Genomic DNA, 17,585 nt, shown 5'->3' on the forward strand with positions numbered 1-17,585 from the left:
GACAGTGCACTATAGCGGTTAGGAGGGGGGGATGTAATGGGGTTGGTTGGAATACTGGGTTATAGCCCATTATGATGCTGGATTGGTTATCAAATAGGCCTTGAAGGAGAGTCTTGTTGTGGCTGTTCATTGATCCTAATTTTCTGCATTCGTACAGTTTGCTTTACTTTCCGTTTCAGACTGGTGTTTTCACAGTGAATGGGGAAGTGATAGAACTTGAGTGGTGGGTTAGACTTTAGTTGACTTTGTTGGGATTGAGGCTGTACTGTAAGTATTTCACTACATATGTTTTTGGTGGCAGTGCTGTCTCCTACAGTAGTAAGAGACAGCAGATGAGAGTGGTCAGGTAGGTTGGACTGTAGCATGTTAACCCTGGCTGTGAGGGCGTGGGACAAAATGTAGATGACCAAGAAAGAACGCACTTAAAAATACCAATCCAGACGACATAACGTACCATAATGCCACACCGACATGAATGTCATTTTTCTACAGGTGCTTTTAAATAAGGGGCCATTTTCTTTTCACAATGAGGATTATTTAGGGTAAGTGGTTCATTATCAGATATTAACAATGGGTGCAAATGAATTCAAAATGGGTTTTTGTAAAGCTGTTAAAAGCATAACACAGTTAAAAGGCATCAGTTTCACATCCAACCTTGTTGTGGGGTGTGAACGAGCTATGACTGACATGTCAAGCCAACCAATCAATAAGCAGCCTCTGATTTGGGACATATCCCAGCAGCCAATCGCCACCCCAACATCTCCCCACTCACTCACCCCATTGGCTGTGCTGACAGCCTGGTAGTAGATGCTGTAGCTCTTGTGGGGGAGGAGGGGGGCGTTCCAGTAGCCGTTGTAGGTGCGATTGTCTCCGATGCAGAAGGGTACCGGGGTTTTGATGTCGCCCATGGGCAGCTCGGCCGTGAAGTAGTACTGTGAGTTGAGCACGGTGGCGTTCTGGAAGTGGATGGGCACCGGGTAGCAGCGCAGGATCTCTGCCGCCCTCCGTGTCCGTCGGGGGCGCTCTTCCTCCACCACCACCTGGTACTTACTGCCGGGGAAAGAGGAAAAGAAAGACCAATCAATTAAATGTACTTATTTTGCCCTGTTTACAACAACATTTCTCATGAAGTGCTTCCCAGTAACCCCCACCAAAAACGCCCATCAAAATAAGACTTGTAATTTTCGTAAAATAGGACTACATTTCACAGGTAACATAACGTAGCAGGCATAAAAGAAATGCCTGAAACTAGATCCCCTACATACTGGTCTTGACGAGAAAGAAAAAATAATAATAATACATGTCGGGGGAGGTTCTCTCCTGCACTGTTCAACCAATCCAGTAAATGTGGAGGAGTTAAGGTGGAGTGTTGCCAGAGAGGAAGAGGCGAAGCGAGAGGCATAACTTGAGCCAAAACCTCTTCTCCAGCAGGTGGAATTGTTATGTTTATTTCGCTCACCAAGCAAAGAGTTTTTATATGGAGGTCAATGAGTGTCGATATTGGTTAATAAATAAAACAAAAATATGGCTTATTTACTGTGTGGCTTATTTGATCGAATATAAGTTACGTAATGATTAGGTTGTTACGAGTGTACTGATATAAGTAGGACACATGACATCTTGGTAACTTTGAGAAAAAACACCATCAGAGTTCTGCCTGGTCGTCACTAGTTACCACCGCCACAAAATCATAAACCCCGCCTATTTCTACAATTTCGCTTCTTAAAATGTGATTTTAAACCTAACCCTAACCACACTGCTAACCTTATGCCTAACCTCAAAGAAAGCTAATTTTTGCTTTCATTAATTTTTACGATATCGCCCATTTTGACTTTGTGGCTGTGGTAACTAGTGGATATCGTCGTGCCTGTTGTACATTTTAGTCATTTAGCAGACGCTCTTATCCAGAGCGATTTACAGTTAGTGAGTGCATACATTTTCATACTGTATACGCGTATCTGCCCTCATTGGCTCGAATGGTCCCTCCCTTCCATTTTTGAAGACATTTTTAATTGTTAGAGCGGCGTATCTGGTCAATATAATGGATAGTCTGTGGTGTCGTCTTGTTCACGTCCAAAAGTGGAAGTCGCAGCACAGGCGCTCTTTCCATTTCCCCTGAAAAACGGAAGATTCGGTTGTTGGGGACTCGGCAGAGGATAATTTACAGGTAAATGCCAAAAATAATGGAAACGCCAACAAAGTGTCTTAATAGGGCGTTGGGCCACCACGAGCCAGAACAGCTTCAATGAACCTTGGCATAGATTCTACAACTGTCTGGAAATCTATTGGAGGGATGTGACACCATTCTTCCACGAGAAATTCCATCATTTGGTGTTTTGTTGATGGTGGTTGAAAGCACTGACTCAGGCACCACTCCAGAATCTCCCATAAGTGTTCAATTGGGTTGAGATCTGGTGACTGAGACAGCCAATGGCGTATGGTTTACATCGTTTACATGCTCATCAAACCATTCAGTGACCACTCCTGCCCTGTGGATGGGAGCATTGTCATGCTATGGGGGCATAGCCATGGTAGCCAAAATAATGGTCTGCCAAGCATTTTTATACATGACCCTAAGCGTGATGGGATGTTAATTGCTTAATTAACTCAGGAACCACACCTGTGTGGAAGTACTTGCTTTCAATATACTTTGTATCCCTCATTACTCAAGTGTTTTCCATTATTTTGGCAGTTACCTGAACGTTAAGTCCACAGGTTAATTTGTGTCTTTATTTTGTTAATGGCCCATCATTATATATGTCAAGGCCACGTCTTTTCAAACCTGAAAGGATCAAAGAAATCTCTGCCTGCTAGATTTAGATTTTCCTTTGTTGTATCTTTAATCCATTATTGTGTATTAATGAAATCGCCAAACAGAACCAGCCTGAGAAACATATGAACACGTTAATTAACAATGACAGAAACCCATTTCCACTAGTTCAGAGGGCATAGTCTACATCATGAGCTGCAGTTTGTGTTTCTCCACTGAAAACACTTTCAAAAGCAACCTCAAGTCCTGCAGTCTACCCTTTTATTAGAAAACATATGCAAAAAAATTAGTTAAAAGAGAAAGCATGACTGAACATTAACATACACTATTATATACAAAAATATGTGGACACCCCTTCAAATTAGTGGATTCGGCTATTTCAGCCACACCCATTGCTGACAGGTGTATAAAATCGAGCACACAGCCAAGCAATCTCCATAGACAAACATTGGCAGTAGATTGCCTTACTGAAGAGCTCAGTGACTTTCAACTTGGTACCATCATAGGATGCCACCTTTCCAACAAGTCAGTTCGTCAAATTTCTGCCCTGCTAGAGCTGCCCCGGTCAACTGTAAGTGCTGTTATTGTGAAGTGGAAATGTCTAGGAGCAACAACGGTTCAAAGAATGGAACCGGCGAGTGCTGAAGTGTGTAAAAACCGTCTGTCCTCGGTTGCAACACTCACTACGGAGTTCAAAACTGCCTCTGGAAGGAACGTCAGCACAATAACTGTTTGTCGATAGCTTCATGAAATGGGTTTCCATGACCGAGCAGCCGCACACAAGCCTAAGATCACCATGTGCAATGCCAAGCGTCGGCTGGAGGGGTGTAAAGCTCGCCACAAGTGGACTCTGGAGCAGTGGAAACACATTCTCTGGAGTGATGAATCATGCCATCTGGCAGTCCAATGGACTAATCTGGGTTTGGCGGATGCCAGGAGAACACTACCTGCCTGAATGCATAGTGCCAACTGTAAAGTTTGGTGGAGGAGGAATAATGGTCTGGGGCTGTTTTTAATGGTTCGGGCTAGGCCCCTTAGTTCCAGTGAAGGGAAATCTTAACGCTACAGCATACAATGACATTCTAGACGATTCTGTGTTTCCAACTTTGTGGCAACAGTTTGGGGAAGGCCCTTTCCTGTTTCAGCATGACAATGCCCCCGTGCACAAAGTAAGTTCCATACAGAAATGGTTTGTCGAGATCGGTGTGGAAGAACTTGACTGGCCTGCACAGAGCCCTGACCTCAACCCCATCGAACACCTTTGGGATGAATTGGAACGCCGACTGCGAGCCAGGCGTAATCACCCAACATCAGTGCCCGACCTAACTAATGCTCTTGTAGCTGAATGGCAGCAATGTTCCAACATCTAGTGTAAAGCCTTCCCAGAAGAGTGGAGGCTGTTATAGCAGCAAATGGGGGGACCAACTCCATATTAATGCCCATGATTTTGGAATGAGATGTTCGACATTCAGGTGTCCACATACTTTTGATCATGTAGTGTATAACCTTGCAATGAGAGCTTTTGTATTCTATACAGTACATGCTCCATAGGTTTCCATAATATACTATACTGAATAGAAGCAAAAACCTGTTAGCATTGGAATGAGAGAGACTTGGGGTTGGCGAAGGTGGTGACACGCTTTAGTATTGGCAAGGGGTTCTCTCTCCCTCTCTCTCTCTGACTTAGTGAACGCAGCCCAGCTTTAATTAACTCAGTAAAGCCTGCAGCCTAGCAACCCAGAGAAATAGACCGCTATCTCATTTACAGGGCGCTATAGCGATAGCAGTCGGGCGGGCAATATCCCATCTATGTGGAGGGATTTAAATGGCATGAAATAAAAGGGGTAACTGTACAAGGGTTCCCGGCTCGCTCTCTCTCTGCCAGGATATTTGACGACTGAACCCCTGACACCGGCTGGGGATGAGCGCGCGGCTGTGAGTGTGCACCAAATAATAATGATATGAAAAAGGTTCCTACTAGCGCGCCCCCTATTCCGTGTCAGGAATTAAGTTTATTATAAGAGGAGAGATCAGCATCCATGATCCAACCCTGAACCAGGCTTCCTAGTGAGAAATTAGAGCAGGGTAGAAAGCCTTGGGAAGCGGCAGAGGCAATAGGCAATATTAATAGGAACTGGATAAGGATTGGGTGGGAGGTGAAGTACTTTTTCAGTATGCGGGTGTCGGATCAAGTAAGCCCAAGTCCAAAGCCATAGCCTTTTTCCAATGCAATAGATGGGGATATTGGCAGGGAGGGATGGAAGGAAGGAACAAATGAACATGGAGGTGAAATGACAAGTAGGCCCAGGCAGGCAGGGAGGGAGCCAGGTGTCTCTATATTAGTCCTGTGTGTGTGTGTGTGTGTGTGTGTGTGTGTGTGTGTGTGTGTGTGTGTGTGTGTGTGTGTTAGTCCATGAACACAGTGGAGCTCAACACAGCAGAACAGAAGCAGCTAAATGAGAGGGAACGATTCAGCCTTTCTTTTCTCCTTCCTAAAGAGCAGCACCTAGACAAATGAGCTCTGAAAGCCTCCACTATTTGTCCTGTAAATAATTCAAACACCTAAAAGGTCAAAACACTCTTCTCACTCACTTCTCCTTTATCAAAGTCTGGTTGTAGACAGAATAGAGCGGGAGAGAGGATAAGGGAGTTTGCATTGGGGCAAATGGACCAACGTCACAGGTAATGAGGTTGAAGGTTGTGGTGTGTGAACAGATATGCAATCGTAGTCTGATAATTCAAGAGCAGATACTACCTTTCATAATAAGTTAACATAAAATGAGTATGAACATTAAATATGAGTATGAATATTAAATATGAGCATGAATATTAAATATGAGTATGAACATTAAATATGAGCATGAATATTGCTGATTTGATCCCCGTTCTCTTTCAGTGACACTCCAACAATATAACTATAATTGCTGTAATTAGCTCAAAATAATCCTTTATTTCAGTGAGATTGTTATGCATGAACTAACCCAAAAAGGTTAATGTGACAAAATTGCTAATTTAATCAAATGTTATGGCTAAACAGAATATCTGAAGCCATCAGCCCAACAAACCATAATTAAAAGCAAATGAACAATCATAACTCATCTCATTTTCTCAGTCCTTATAACTAACCATGCTGTTTTATAATATAACATAATGGAATATTTGTCCAGCTTGAACCGGGTTGCTCTAGTGTACAGGAGAGCATCTGCTGTTTTTGTAATTTCTCCTCTGGACAGTTTTGTCACTTTTAAATGGAGCATAACGTTAAGCTGACCTAACTTCAAGGCTGTTTGTCGTGAGTGTTACTCAAGCACAGTCAAGTGGAACTCAAGGTGGAGTGAGGTGCAAAGACAACGTACAACAAATTCAGCTGACCTCTAACCTTTCCAGGAAGTAACCATCTGCTTTCACCTGAGCAGAATCTCTAGAAGAAAATAGTTTCAAACAAGAACCGAGAAAGCTCCAGAGTCCCAACTCCACTTCCCACAATCAAAAAACCCTGAAACAACATGTTTGTCTTGGAAATAACAGTTTGTCGGGTTGAGCGCTCTCCAAACTGGAGGCTGCATTATAAATAGTGGGGCCTATTCGATATTCACTAATTACATTTCCCCCCGGCTTAGTCCACATCCATTGGAGATTAGCTCTGTCAAACTGTTTGGGAATATAAAATCAAATCAAATTTTATTGGTCACATACACGTGTTTAGCAGATGTCATTGCGGGTGTAGCGAAATGCTTGTGTTTCTAGCTCCGACAGTGCAGTAATATCTAACAAGTAATATCTAACAATTTCACAACATATACCCAATAAACACAAATCTAAGTAAAGCAATGAAATTAAGAATATATAAATAAATATATGGAAGTGCAATGGCAGGGCGGCATAGATAAGATACAGTAGAATACAGTGCATACAGTGGGGAGAACAAGTATTTGATACACTGCCGATTTTGCAGGTTTTCCTACTTACAAAGCATGTAGAGGTCTGTAATTTTTATCATAGGTACACTTCAACTGTGAGAGACGGAATATAAAACAAAAATCCAGAAAATCACATTGCATGATTTTTAAGTAATTAATTTGCATTTTATTGCATGACATAAGTATTTGATCACCTACCAATCAGTAAGAATTCCGGCTCTCACAGACCTGTTAGTTTTTCTTTAAGAAGCCCTCCTGTTCTCCACTCATTACCTGTATTAACTGCACCTGTTTGAACTCGTTACCTGTATAAAAGACACCTGTCCACACACTCAATCAAACAGACTCCAACCTCTCCACAATGGCCAAGACCAGAGAGCTGTGTAAGGACATCAGGGATACAATTGTAGACCTGCACAAGGCTGCGATGGGCTACAGGACAATAGGCAAGCAGCTTGGTGAGAAGGCAACAACTGTTGGCGCAATTATTAGAAAATGGAAGAAGTTCAAGATTACGGTCAATCACCCTCGGTCTGGGGCTCCATGCAAGATATCAACTCGTGGGGCATCAATGATCATGAGGAAGGTGAGGGATCAGCCCAGAACTACACGGAAGGACCTGGTCAATGACCTGAAGAGAGCTGGGACCACAGTCTCAAAGAAAACCATTAGTAACACACTACGCCGTCATGGATTAAAATCCTGCAGCGCACGCAAGGTCCCCCTGCTCAAGCCAGCGCATGTCCAGGCCCGTCTGAAGTTTGCCAATGACCATCTGGATGATCCAGAGGAGGAATGGGGGAAGGTCATGTGGTCTGATGAGACAAAAATATAGCTTTTTGGTCTAAACTCCACTCGCCGTGTTTGGAGGAAGAAGAAGGATGAGTACAACCCCAAGAACACCATCCCAACCGTGAAGCATGGAGGTGGAAAAATCATTCTTTGGGGATGGTTTTCTGCAAAGGGGACAGGACGACTGCACCGTATTGAGGGGAGGATGGATGGGGCCATGTATCGCGAGATCTTGGCCAACAACCTCCTTCCCTCAGTAAGAGCATTGAAGATGGGTCGTGGCTGGGTCTTCCAGCATGACAACGACCCGAAACACACAGCCAGGGCAACTAAGGAGTGGCTCCGTAAGAAGCATCTCAAGGTCCTGGAGTGGCCTAGCCAGTCTCCAGACCTGAACCCAATAGAAAATCTTTGGAGGGAGCTGAAAGTCCGTATTGCCCAGCAACACCCCCGAAACCTGAAGGATCTGGAGAAGGTCTGTATGGAGGAGTGGGCCAAAATCCCTGCTGCAGTGTGTGCAAACCTGGTCAAGACCTACAGGAAACGTATGATCTCTGTAATTGCAAACAAAGGTTGCTATACCAAATATTAAGTTCTGCTTTTCTGATGTATCAAATACTTATGTCATGCAATAAAATGCAAACTAATAACTTAAAAATCATACAATGTGATTTTCTGGATTTTTGTTTTAGATTCCGTCTCTCACAGTTGAAGTGTACCTATGATAAAAATTACAGACCTCTACATGCTTTGTAAGTAGGAAAACCTGCAAAATCGGCAGTGTATCAAATACTTGTTCTCCCCACTGTACATATGAGATGAGTAATGAAAGATATGTAAACATTATTAAAGTGACTAGTGTTACATCTATTAAAGTGGCCAGTGATTTCTAATCTATGTACAGTGGGGGAAAAAAGTATTTAGTCAGCCACCAATTGTGCATGTTCTCCCACTTAAAAAGATGAGAGAGGCCTGTAATTTTCATCATAGGTACACATCAACTATGACAGACAAATTGAGATTTTTTTTCTCCAGAAAATCACATTGTAGGATTTTTAATGAATTTATTTGCAAATTATGGTGGGAAATAAGTATTTGGTCACCTACAAACAAGCAAGATTTCTGGCTCTTACAGACCTGTAACTTCTTCTTTAAGAGGCTCCTCTGTCCTCCACTCATTACCTGTATTAATGGCACCTGTTTGAACTTGTTATCAGTATAAAAGACACCTGTCCACAACCTCAAACAGTCACACTCCAAACTCCACTATGGCCAAGACCAAAGAGCTGTCAAAGGACACCAGAAACAAAATTGTAGACCTGCACCAGGCTGGAAAGACTGAATCTGCAATAGGTAAGCAGCTTGGTTTGAAGAAATCAACTGTGGGAGCAATTATTAGGAAATGGAAGACATACAAGACCACTGATAATCTCCCTCGATCTGGGGCTCCACGCAAGATCTCACCTCGTGGGGTCAAAATGATCACAAGAACGGTGAGCAAAAATCCCAGAACCACACGGGGGGACCTAGTGAATGACCTGCAGAGAGCTGGGACCAAAGTAACAAAGCCTACCATCAGTAACACACTACGCCGCCAGGGACTCAAATCCTGCAGTGCCAGACGTGTCCCCCTGCTTAAGCCAGTACATGTCCAGGCCCGTCTGAAGTTTGCATTTGGATGATCCAGAAGAGGATTGGGAGAATGTCATATGGTCAGATGAAACCAAAATAGAACTTTTTGGTAAAAACTCAACTCGTCGTGTTTGGAGGACAAAGAATGCTGAGTTGCATCCAAAGAACACCATACCTACTGTGAAGCATGGGGGTGGAAACATCATGCTTTGGGGCTGTTTTTCTGCAAAGGGACCAGGACGACTGATCCGTGTAAAGGAAAGAATGAATGGGGCCATGTATCGTGAGATTTTGAGTGAAAACCTCCTTCCATCAGCAAGGGCATTGAAGATGAAACGTGGCTGGGTCTTTCAGCATGACAATGATCCCAAACACACCGCCCGGGCAACGAAGGAGTGGCTTCGTAAGAAGCATTTCAAGGTCCTGGAGTGGCCTAGCCAGTCTCCAGATCTCAACCCCATAGAAAATCTTTGGAGGGAGTTGAAAGTCCGTGTTGCCCAGCGACAGCCCCAAAACATCACTGTTCTAGAGGAGATCTGCATGGAGTAATGGGCCAAAATACCAGCAACAGTGTGTGAAAACCTTGAAGACTTACAGAAAACCTTTGACCTGTGTCATTGCCAACAAAGGGTATATAAAAGTATTGAGAAATGTTTGTTATTGACCAAATACTTATTTTCCACCATAATTTGCAAATAAATTCATAAAAAATCCTACAATGTGATTTTCTGGAAGAAAAACATCTCATTTTGTCTGTCATAGTTGACGTGTACCTATGATGAAAATTACAGGCCTCTCTCATCTTTTTAAGTGGGAGAACTTGCACAATTGGTGGCTGACTAAATACTTTTTTCCCCCACTGTATATAGGCAGCAGCCTCTAATGTGCTAGTGTCGTCTATTTAACAGTCTGATGGCCTTGAAATAGAAGTTGCTTTTCAGTCTCTCGGTTCCAGCTTTGATGCACCTGTACTGACCTCGCCTTCTGGATGATAGCGGGGTGAACAGGCAGTGGCTCGGGTGGTTGTTGTCCTTGATTATCTTTTTGGCCTTCCTGTGACATCGAGTGCTGTAGGTGTCCTGGAGGGCTGGTAGTTTGCCTCCGGTGATGCGTTGGGCAGACCGCAGGGGGATGTTCCCTCTGCTATTTCCTGAAGTCCACGATCATCTCCTTTGTTTTGTTGATGTTGAGTGAGCGGTTATTTTCCAAGCACCACACTCCCAGAGCCCTCACCTCCTCCCTGTAGGCTGTCTTGTCATTGTTTGTAATCAAACCGACTACTGTTGTGTCGTCTGCAAACTTGATGATTGAGTTGGAGGAATGCTTGGCCACGCAGTCATGGGTGAACAGGGAGTACAGGAGGGGACTGAGCATGCACCCTTGTGGGGACCCAGTGTTGAGGATCAGCGAAGTGGCAGTGTTCAGACCCAGGGACTGGAGCTTAATGATGAGCTTGGAGGGTACTATGGTGTTGAATGCTGAGCTATAGTCAATGAACAGCATTCTTACATAGGTATTCCTCTTGTTCAGATGGGATAAGGCATTGTGCAGTGTGATGGAGATTGCATCGTCTGTGGATCTATTGGGGTGGTAATCAAATTGAAGTGGGTCTAGGGTGGCAGGTAAGGTAGACTCTCAAAGCACTTCATGATGACAGAAGTGAGTGCTACGGGGCGACAGTCATTTAGTTCAGTTACCTTTGCTTTCTTGGGTACAGGGACAATGGTGGCCATCTTGAAGCATGTGGGGACAGCAGACTGGGATAGGGAGAGATTGAATATGTCCGTAAATACACCAGCCAGCTGGACTGCACATGCTCTGAGGACGCGGCTAGGGATGCCATCTGGGCCGGCAGCCTTGCGAGGGTTAACACGCTTAAATGTCTTACGTCGGCCACGGGAGAAGGAGAGCCCACAGTCCTTGGTAGCGGGCCGCGCCGGTGTATTATCCCCAAAGCGGGCGAAGAAGGTGTTTAGCTTGTCCGGAAGCAAGACGTCGGTGTCCGCGACGTGGCTGGGGCAAGTCCCTGTGAATACGCTAGTCGCATCCGCTCTTTGAGCTGTATAGCTCTTTACATAACTTCCCCAGCATCAATAAGTTCCCTTCTGATTTTCTCTGGAGCCCTCCGAACCCTCGTGGTGCAGCGCTATTTAACGATAAAATCTATGTAATAAAATATTAATTATGGTGAAGAGAGGCCGGCGAGAAATAAGAGGGCTAATTAGGAACCCTGTACAGAACAAAGGTCAGGACAGAGACAGAGGGAGGGAAAAGAAGAGGAGTGGAGAGAGTGGAGGATGAGTATGATGAAGAAGAAGAGAAAGGAGGAAGAAGAGAGAGAAGAGGAGGGCAGCTAGGTGGGAGAGTGGGAGAAGAGGAGGAGGTGAGGAGAACATTAAGTCACAGATTTAGGGCCTCCTTAAAGGACAGCCATTACTTTAAGAGGCTGTCACCGCAGTGATTTATCCCTCCCTCCACCAGGTATCCCAGGTGACTGTGCCTCTGGGACAGATGCCTCCCATTGTTCTTACCCATTATAGGTCTAACCAAGAGATCCCCCTGTGAAGGTACAGTACATTATAGCCTGACTAAACCACACCGAACGCTATGCGGTGAGGGTAGCATTCAGTCTGGTTCAATCAGGCTAAAAGTATAGGAACTAATTGAGCCCTTCAGAAGAAAATCCAGACTAAGAAATAGCAACAAATAATAAGTGAAACCTACATTTGTACTATTATGCCAACGAGGGAAATAATGCCTATATGTCTGAATGAAACAAGCAGCATAAACCGATAAACAGCGGTTGCAGTAAAAGCTTATTTATGATAATGCTATGATAAAGCACTATTCTGTTTACCGCCAGACAACAGGTCAAAAGTTGATATTTTCTCTGCAAATTACCGGGGTGAAAAATGTGTCTGCTTTTTGGGCACAGCCAGTGAACAGAGAAAAACAGACGCTCGGGGGCTAGAACCGGAGAAGAACGATGCATCTTCAATAAATAATACAAAACCCAGCACAAATGGCTGCTCCAAGGCTACCTGCAAAGTCTAGATATCATTTTGAGAAAAACAATCCCACTTAATTAAATATTTTTCTCTCCCGGTGCCCCCAGGGCACTGGTAAATGTCCAGAGATTTGGTAGAAAATCATGAGAAATGTGCATCAATACAGAATAAAATGGCTGCCACTCATCTATTCCTTCTTCCCAGCTAAAATATCAGACTTTATTGGACAACCATCAGGATTATCAAAGAAAAAAATATATATTGGAGTGCTGCATATTTAAAGCAAGGCGTTGGCAGATGAGTATAACCATTTATTTTTCCTTCAGCCAAGATGGAAAGTGCTGATGGCAAAACTGTCTCCATGATCTCACTGCGGGCTTAATATCGGCCTCAGTCTCCTCTGGCCTTAGCTTTACCGCGAGCGATGGAACTGCTTAGACACCACCTGAAAACTATCACATCATGGCCAGACTACTGTTGTTTTTTCTTTGACTTTTGTAGTTCTAGTGCTATTTAGCGTTCAATTAACTCTCCTACATTCAATCCACAACAATCAATGAGGATACTTAAAGAGAGAAAGAGAAGTGAGGCTATTAACTTGCCACTCCGTAGCTACCCAGGGAAAAGAGAAAAATCTTTGAGAGGAATTCAAATGAGGTTGGGAAGGGGGACGGTCTTTAGTGGCTGACACAGGTCCAGGAAAGGCAGGGAGGTTTGCTGCTCTTTATTTTTTATAATTTTTTTTATAGGTATTCTTTCTTAAAACTGCATTGTTGGTTAAGGGCTTGTAAGTAAGCATTTCACTGTAACGTCTACACCTGTTGTATTCGGCGAATGTGACAAATAAAATGTGATTTGTTTTGATAGGTGCTAGCCCTCTACATGGCCTAGAGACCCAACAGTCATCCATTGCAGACTCAGCCAAGAACAAACGCCTATGGAGAACTAGTTCTACTTAGCCAGGAAGCGATTGGAGCATAACACGGCAGAGAGACAGCTAAGCGACTGTAAACATGGTCATAGTCATTATAAAGGCAGGGAGATAAGTGGGACAGTGTGCTTTTAGAGACGAAAGGTGAGAAAACATTCCACAGCCAACGACTCAGACCAACCACCTGGTGAGAGAGAGAGAGAAGGGAGGTGGTGAGAGAGAGAGAGAGAGAGAGAGAGAGAAAATGGAGGTGGTGAGAGAGAGACAGAGGAGGTGGTGAGAGAGAGAGAGAGAGAGAGAAGGGAGGTGGTGAGAGAGAGAGAAGGGAGGTGGTGAGAAAAAAAAGAGGGGAGGTAGAGAAGGAGAGAGAGAGAGAACGAGAAGTGAGATAGAGAGAGAGAGAGAAAGAGAAGTGAGGTAGACAGAAAGGGAGAGAAGGGAGGTAGAGAGAGAGGCAGTAGAGGCAACAAAGCTAAACACTTGTTCCTGTTTCAGTCGGGCAACCTCAGCTGACACCAATTAGGGCTCCTTGTGCCGCGCTGCCAGCTCCGTTTCAGAGTGGCGCCCCACGTGACGCTAGACCAATTACACACAGCCTCCTCGTTGGCATGGACTCAATGGTGACCCGGGACTTTGAGAGGAGACAATGAACAGAATAAAAAACAGAATGAGGGAGGGAAAGGCAAGAAGAGAGGGAGGAGACTAGTGAGGTCTAATTAACTTTGCATTATTTTTTCCCTTGCTAGTCTCAACTCAGCGACACCACCCCTATTGATCCTCCCAAACTATCCTTTCAGTTATCTCCAACTCTCCCCTCAGGCAGTAGTCCAGTACTGGCCCCTCCACTCTGTGACTGATTTAGGGATAGAGGGACTGCATGGCCCCATCTCCTGAGGCCTGCATCGACAGCACTCCTCCCCCTGTAGCCTCCACCTGTCTCCCTGCTCCCTTATTTATCGGCACCTCCATAAAGTAGGACCAGGTCTACACAAATGAGGCCAAGCTGCACAGATTAAATGTCACTTAAATCTCAGGGAAACTTGCTGAGGAGGCTCCCACTGTGGATGGAGCCTGGACCAGGGAGGTATGACAGAGTTATAGGAAAGGGTGGGAAGAGAGGAGGGTTGGAGATGAGCTGATAAGGGGAGATGGTGGGGAGACAGGGAACGTATAGGCCCCCTGACGCAAACACATTCAGTTCAGAAGGAACTGGACCTCTTAGGAGGGAGGATAGGGGAAGGGGGGAGTTTCTCTGACATGGGAGACTGAGCATCCTCACATGGCATTTAACCAACTCTCCCAGAAACAACAGCCTTGTTTTCAGAGGCAGAGGCCCTTGAGTTCACACCCGGGCTCAGCCCTCGTGTATCACTCTCCAGGGTTACACCACACCAGCCATTATGCCTGATAGGCTGACACATTGAGAGTTCTGTGGGGACACAGGGGTGTGGAGGCCCCCAGAGGCCCCTGCTTGCCATTGTCACAATTAGGGCTGTTGTGGTGACGTATTACCGCCACACCGGCTGTTACGAGTCATGAGATGAGTCACGGTAATTAGGCTTCTCCAAGCTCTGATGCCGCTGCTGGTCGTTAGTAGCCTACCAAACTTGCTAACTGCCTGGTACTCAGCACTCTATTGTTCCTCTAATCACTGTGACATCAATGCAAATGTATTCGAAAATCTAATCCTACACATTGTTTGAGCCCATGAGCTCATGTTGCGCAACATTTCTATAGGCTATGCAATTGCGGCAGAAAACCGCTAATAAAAAGACTAGGATCCCATTTCTCAACTTTCCTAATATTAAGCACATTGCTTATATTTACAACAGGAGTATAGCCTACCTGGCTGGCATGAAAATAAACCACGGGGAAAAGCATCCTCCATTTAAGTGCATAGATGACATGTATTTTTTCCCGCTGCCCCTGTTTCGATACAGGTGCATGATAATGGTCCATTCTAAATCAAAACAAATTTCACTCATATATTATTTAGTATATGTGAAGACAAGATTAAATCAAGAATAGTCTGTTGGGTGACAATATTAGCCTATCACTTGTTGTGAATTATATATTATCACCTGTAAATAATGCCCAGCATAAGAAACAAAGCCTTTTTTTTGCGACTTTTTCGCATCATAGTTGCACACCTCATGTAGCCTAGCTCATAGGCCTATATGTTTTAATAAGGTTTGTATCACAAATAAAGTGGCAAAATAACTTCTTAAAATTAAGCACATTAAACCGCTTTACAAGGGGTGTAGAGCCTAACAGGCATACATAAGCAGCATGTGAGTTTCATGTTTGGGGAAGATAATTTTCACCATAAAAATGCACCTTTATAATAAAAGCATTACATGCATAATTGCATTTGCGGTCACTTTTGATAATGGTGTTTTCTGCTAATGGAACATTTGAGCTTATAGCCTACTACCATGTGCGCATTTCTGCACTTATAATGTAAAGAAATAGCCAACATTTTAAGCTAAACGTTCTGATCTGTTGCGTCAGCCACATTGCATAAAAAATGTTTTTTAATGCTAGTGGTTATATTAATTTTGGATCTATTGCATCCCACAACTGTCCCAGACTGTGTTTGGAATATCTATTTCTGCACAGAATAGGTCGATTTTTGTACTATGGGGGATAGTAGATTGACATAGGGTAGTACTTTTGCTGTTCGTTAGGCCTACTCATCTTGTTGGCTGACGAAAAGTAAATGTGGACAGTTCTTCCAATATCTTCAATACGCTCCTCGGAATTGGATAATGACGCATGCAGTTGATTCCCCGATGTGTCTGTCTTCACTTGTAGCCTGTGAGAAAGACCCAATCACATGATGGAGAGGCATGTGAGTGAGAGTAGCTTCGGATTGCGCAGCACACTCAGGGAGAAGGGCACAACGCAGCACTCCGGGCAGCAAAAAGCATGGATTTTTTAGGGTGCATTACGGCCACAAAGAGGATGCCGCTGTGAAATTCGAGGCATTAAAGAAGTGCTTGTCAAACTGTGAATGCGAGACTATTGGAGTGTGTACAGCCTGCGCAACTTTTTTCAGATCAACATTAGAGTCTCATCATGCAGCCTTACAATGTATTAAAAATAAAAAACAGATAGCCCAACGTTTGTAGAACAACTAAAGTTACATTAATAACTCTAAATTATGCATTTAGGAGTACCTATTTCTTTGTTAACCGCTCAACACAGAACAGCCGCATGTGCGCACTCCCTCAAATTGTTTGGAGAAAATATTTATATTTTATTTAGCTTTGTTCAATTGTATTCTTCATACTTTCAAATAATATAAAATAATGCCACGGAATTCTAAGTCTGCTAAATTAACTAGTGTAGCCCACAGCCATTTGGCATAGCCACATCAGGACCTAACATAAGGACAACTCAGAGTATGCTAGACAATAGGAGATGCTAAATGTGTTTATGTTAATTAACGGTAAATTACCGTGAGACCGACAGTTATTTGCTTGACAATTAACGGCTGACGAAATGTCCTGTCCGCGTACAACTTTCTTTGTCACAACACCGCGCCACACAAAACACTAGGAGGACAATACCCTCTTCCTCTGTGAATTTATAAAAAAAAGGGGTTACCTTCATGAGAGAGGAGAAGTGGTAATGTGATACCTCCTCTGGGGGGATGGATAGAACAGAAGGACAATTGGTAATGTGATACCTCCCCTGGGGGGATGGATAGAACAGAAGTACAAGTGATCATGTGATACCTCCCCTGGGGGGATGGATAGAGCAGAAGGACAAGTGATCATGTGATACCTCCCCTGGGGGGATGGATAGAGCAGAAGGACAAGTGATCATGTGATACCTCCCCTGGGGGGATGGATAGAGCAGAAGAACAAGTGATCATGTGATACCTCCCCTGGGGGGATGGATAGAGCAGAAGGACAAGTGATCATGTGATACCTCCCCTGGGGGGGGGGATGGATAGAGCAGAAGGACAAGTGATCATGTGATACCTCCCCTGGGGGGATGGATAGAGCAGAAGGACAATTGGTAATGTGATACCTCCCCTGGGGGGATGGATAGAACAGAAGGACAATTGGAAATGTGATACCTCCCCCGGGGGGATGGTGAGAGAAGAAGAATAATAATAATATATAATATGCCATTTAGCAGACGCTTTTATCCAAAGCGACTTACAGTCATGTGTGCATACATTTTTGCATGGGTGGTCCCGGGGATCGAACCCACTACCCTGGCGTTACAAGCGCCGTGCTCTACCAATTGAGCTACAGAGGACCACATGAACATGAAATGAGAGAAACAAGGGATCTGGGCCAGCAATAGAGGAGAGTATTCCATTTGTTTCTCTTTCTCTTGTTCCCTCCCTCTCTTAAATTCATGGAAAATGTAACCACATACATTGCCAAAGCAAACATATAGGAACATATTTAATCAATCATGACAGAAAGGGTCTCTCTCTCCCTCTCCCTCCCATCTCTCTCCCTCTCCCTCCCTCCCCCCTCTCTCTCCCTCCCCCTCTCTCCCCCTCCCCCCCT

At 44.2% G+C, this 17,585-nt stretch overlaps 1 protein-coding gene across 1 annotated transcript in view; it reads right to left on the reverse strand.

Moving 5' to 3' along the window:
* The window catches only part of LOC311099966 (receptor-type tyrosine-protein phosphatase mu-like), a gene marked incomplete at its 5' end in the record, with an annotated part of 135,228 nt that overhangs the window by 80,533 nt on the left and 37,110 nt on the right, over window positions 1–17,585 (reverse strand). The window contains one exon of the mRNA XM_084140689.1: window positions 777–1,093. Within this exon, the coding sequence (XP_083996815.1) occupies window positions 777–1,093 (317 nt within the window). The remainder of the gene's footprint in view (window positions 1–776; window positions 1,094–17,585) is intronic.

Source organism: Coregonus lavaretus (assembly GCF_964263955.1).
Source record: "Coregonus lavaretus genome assembly, chromosome: 2".
Taxonomy (NCBI): domain Eukaryota; kingdom Metazoa; phylum Chordata; class Actinopteri; order Salmoniformes; family Salmonidae; genus Coregonus; species Coregonus lavaretus.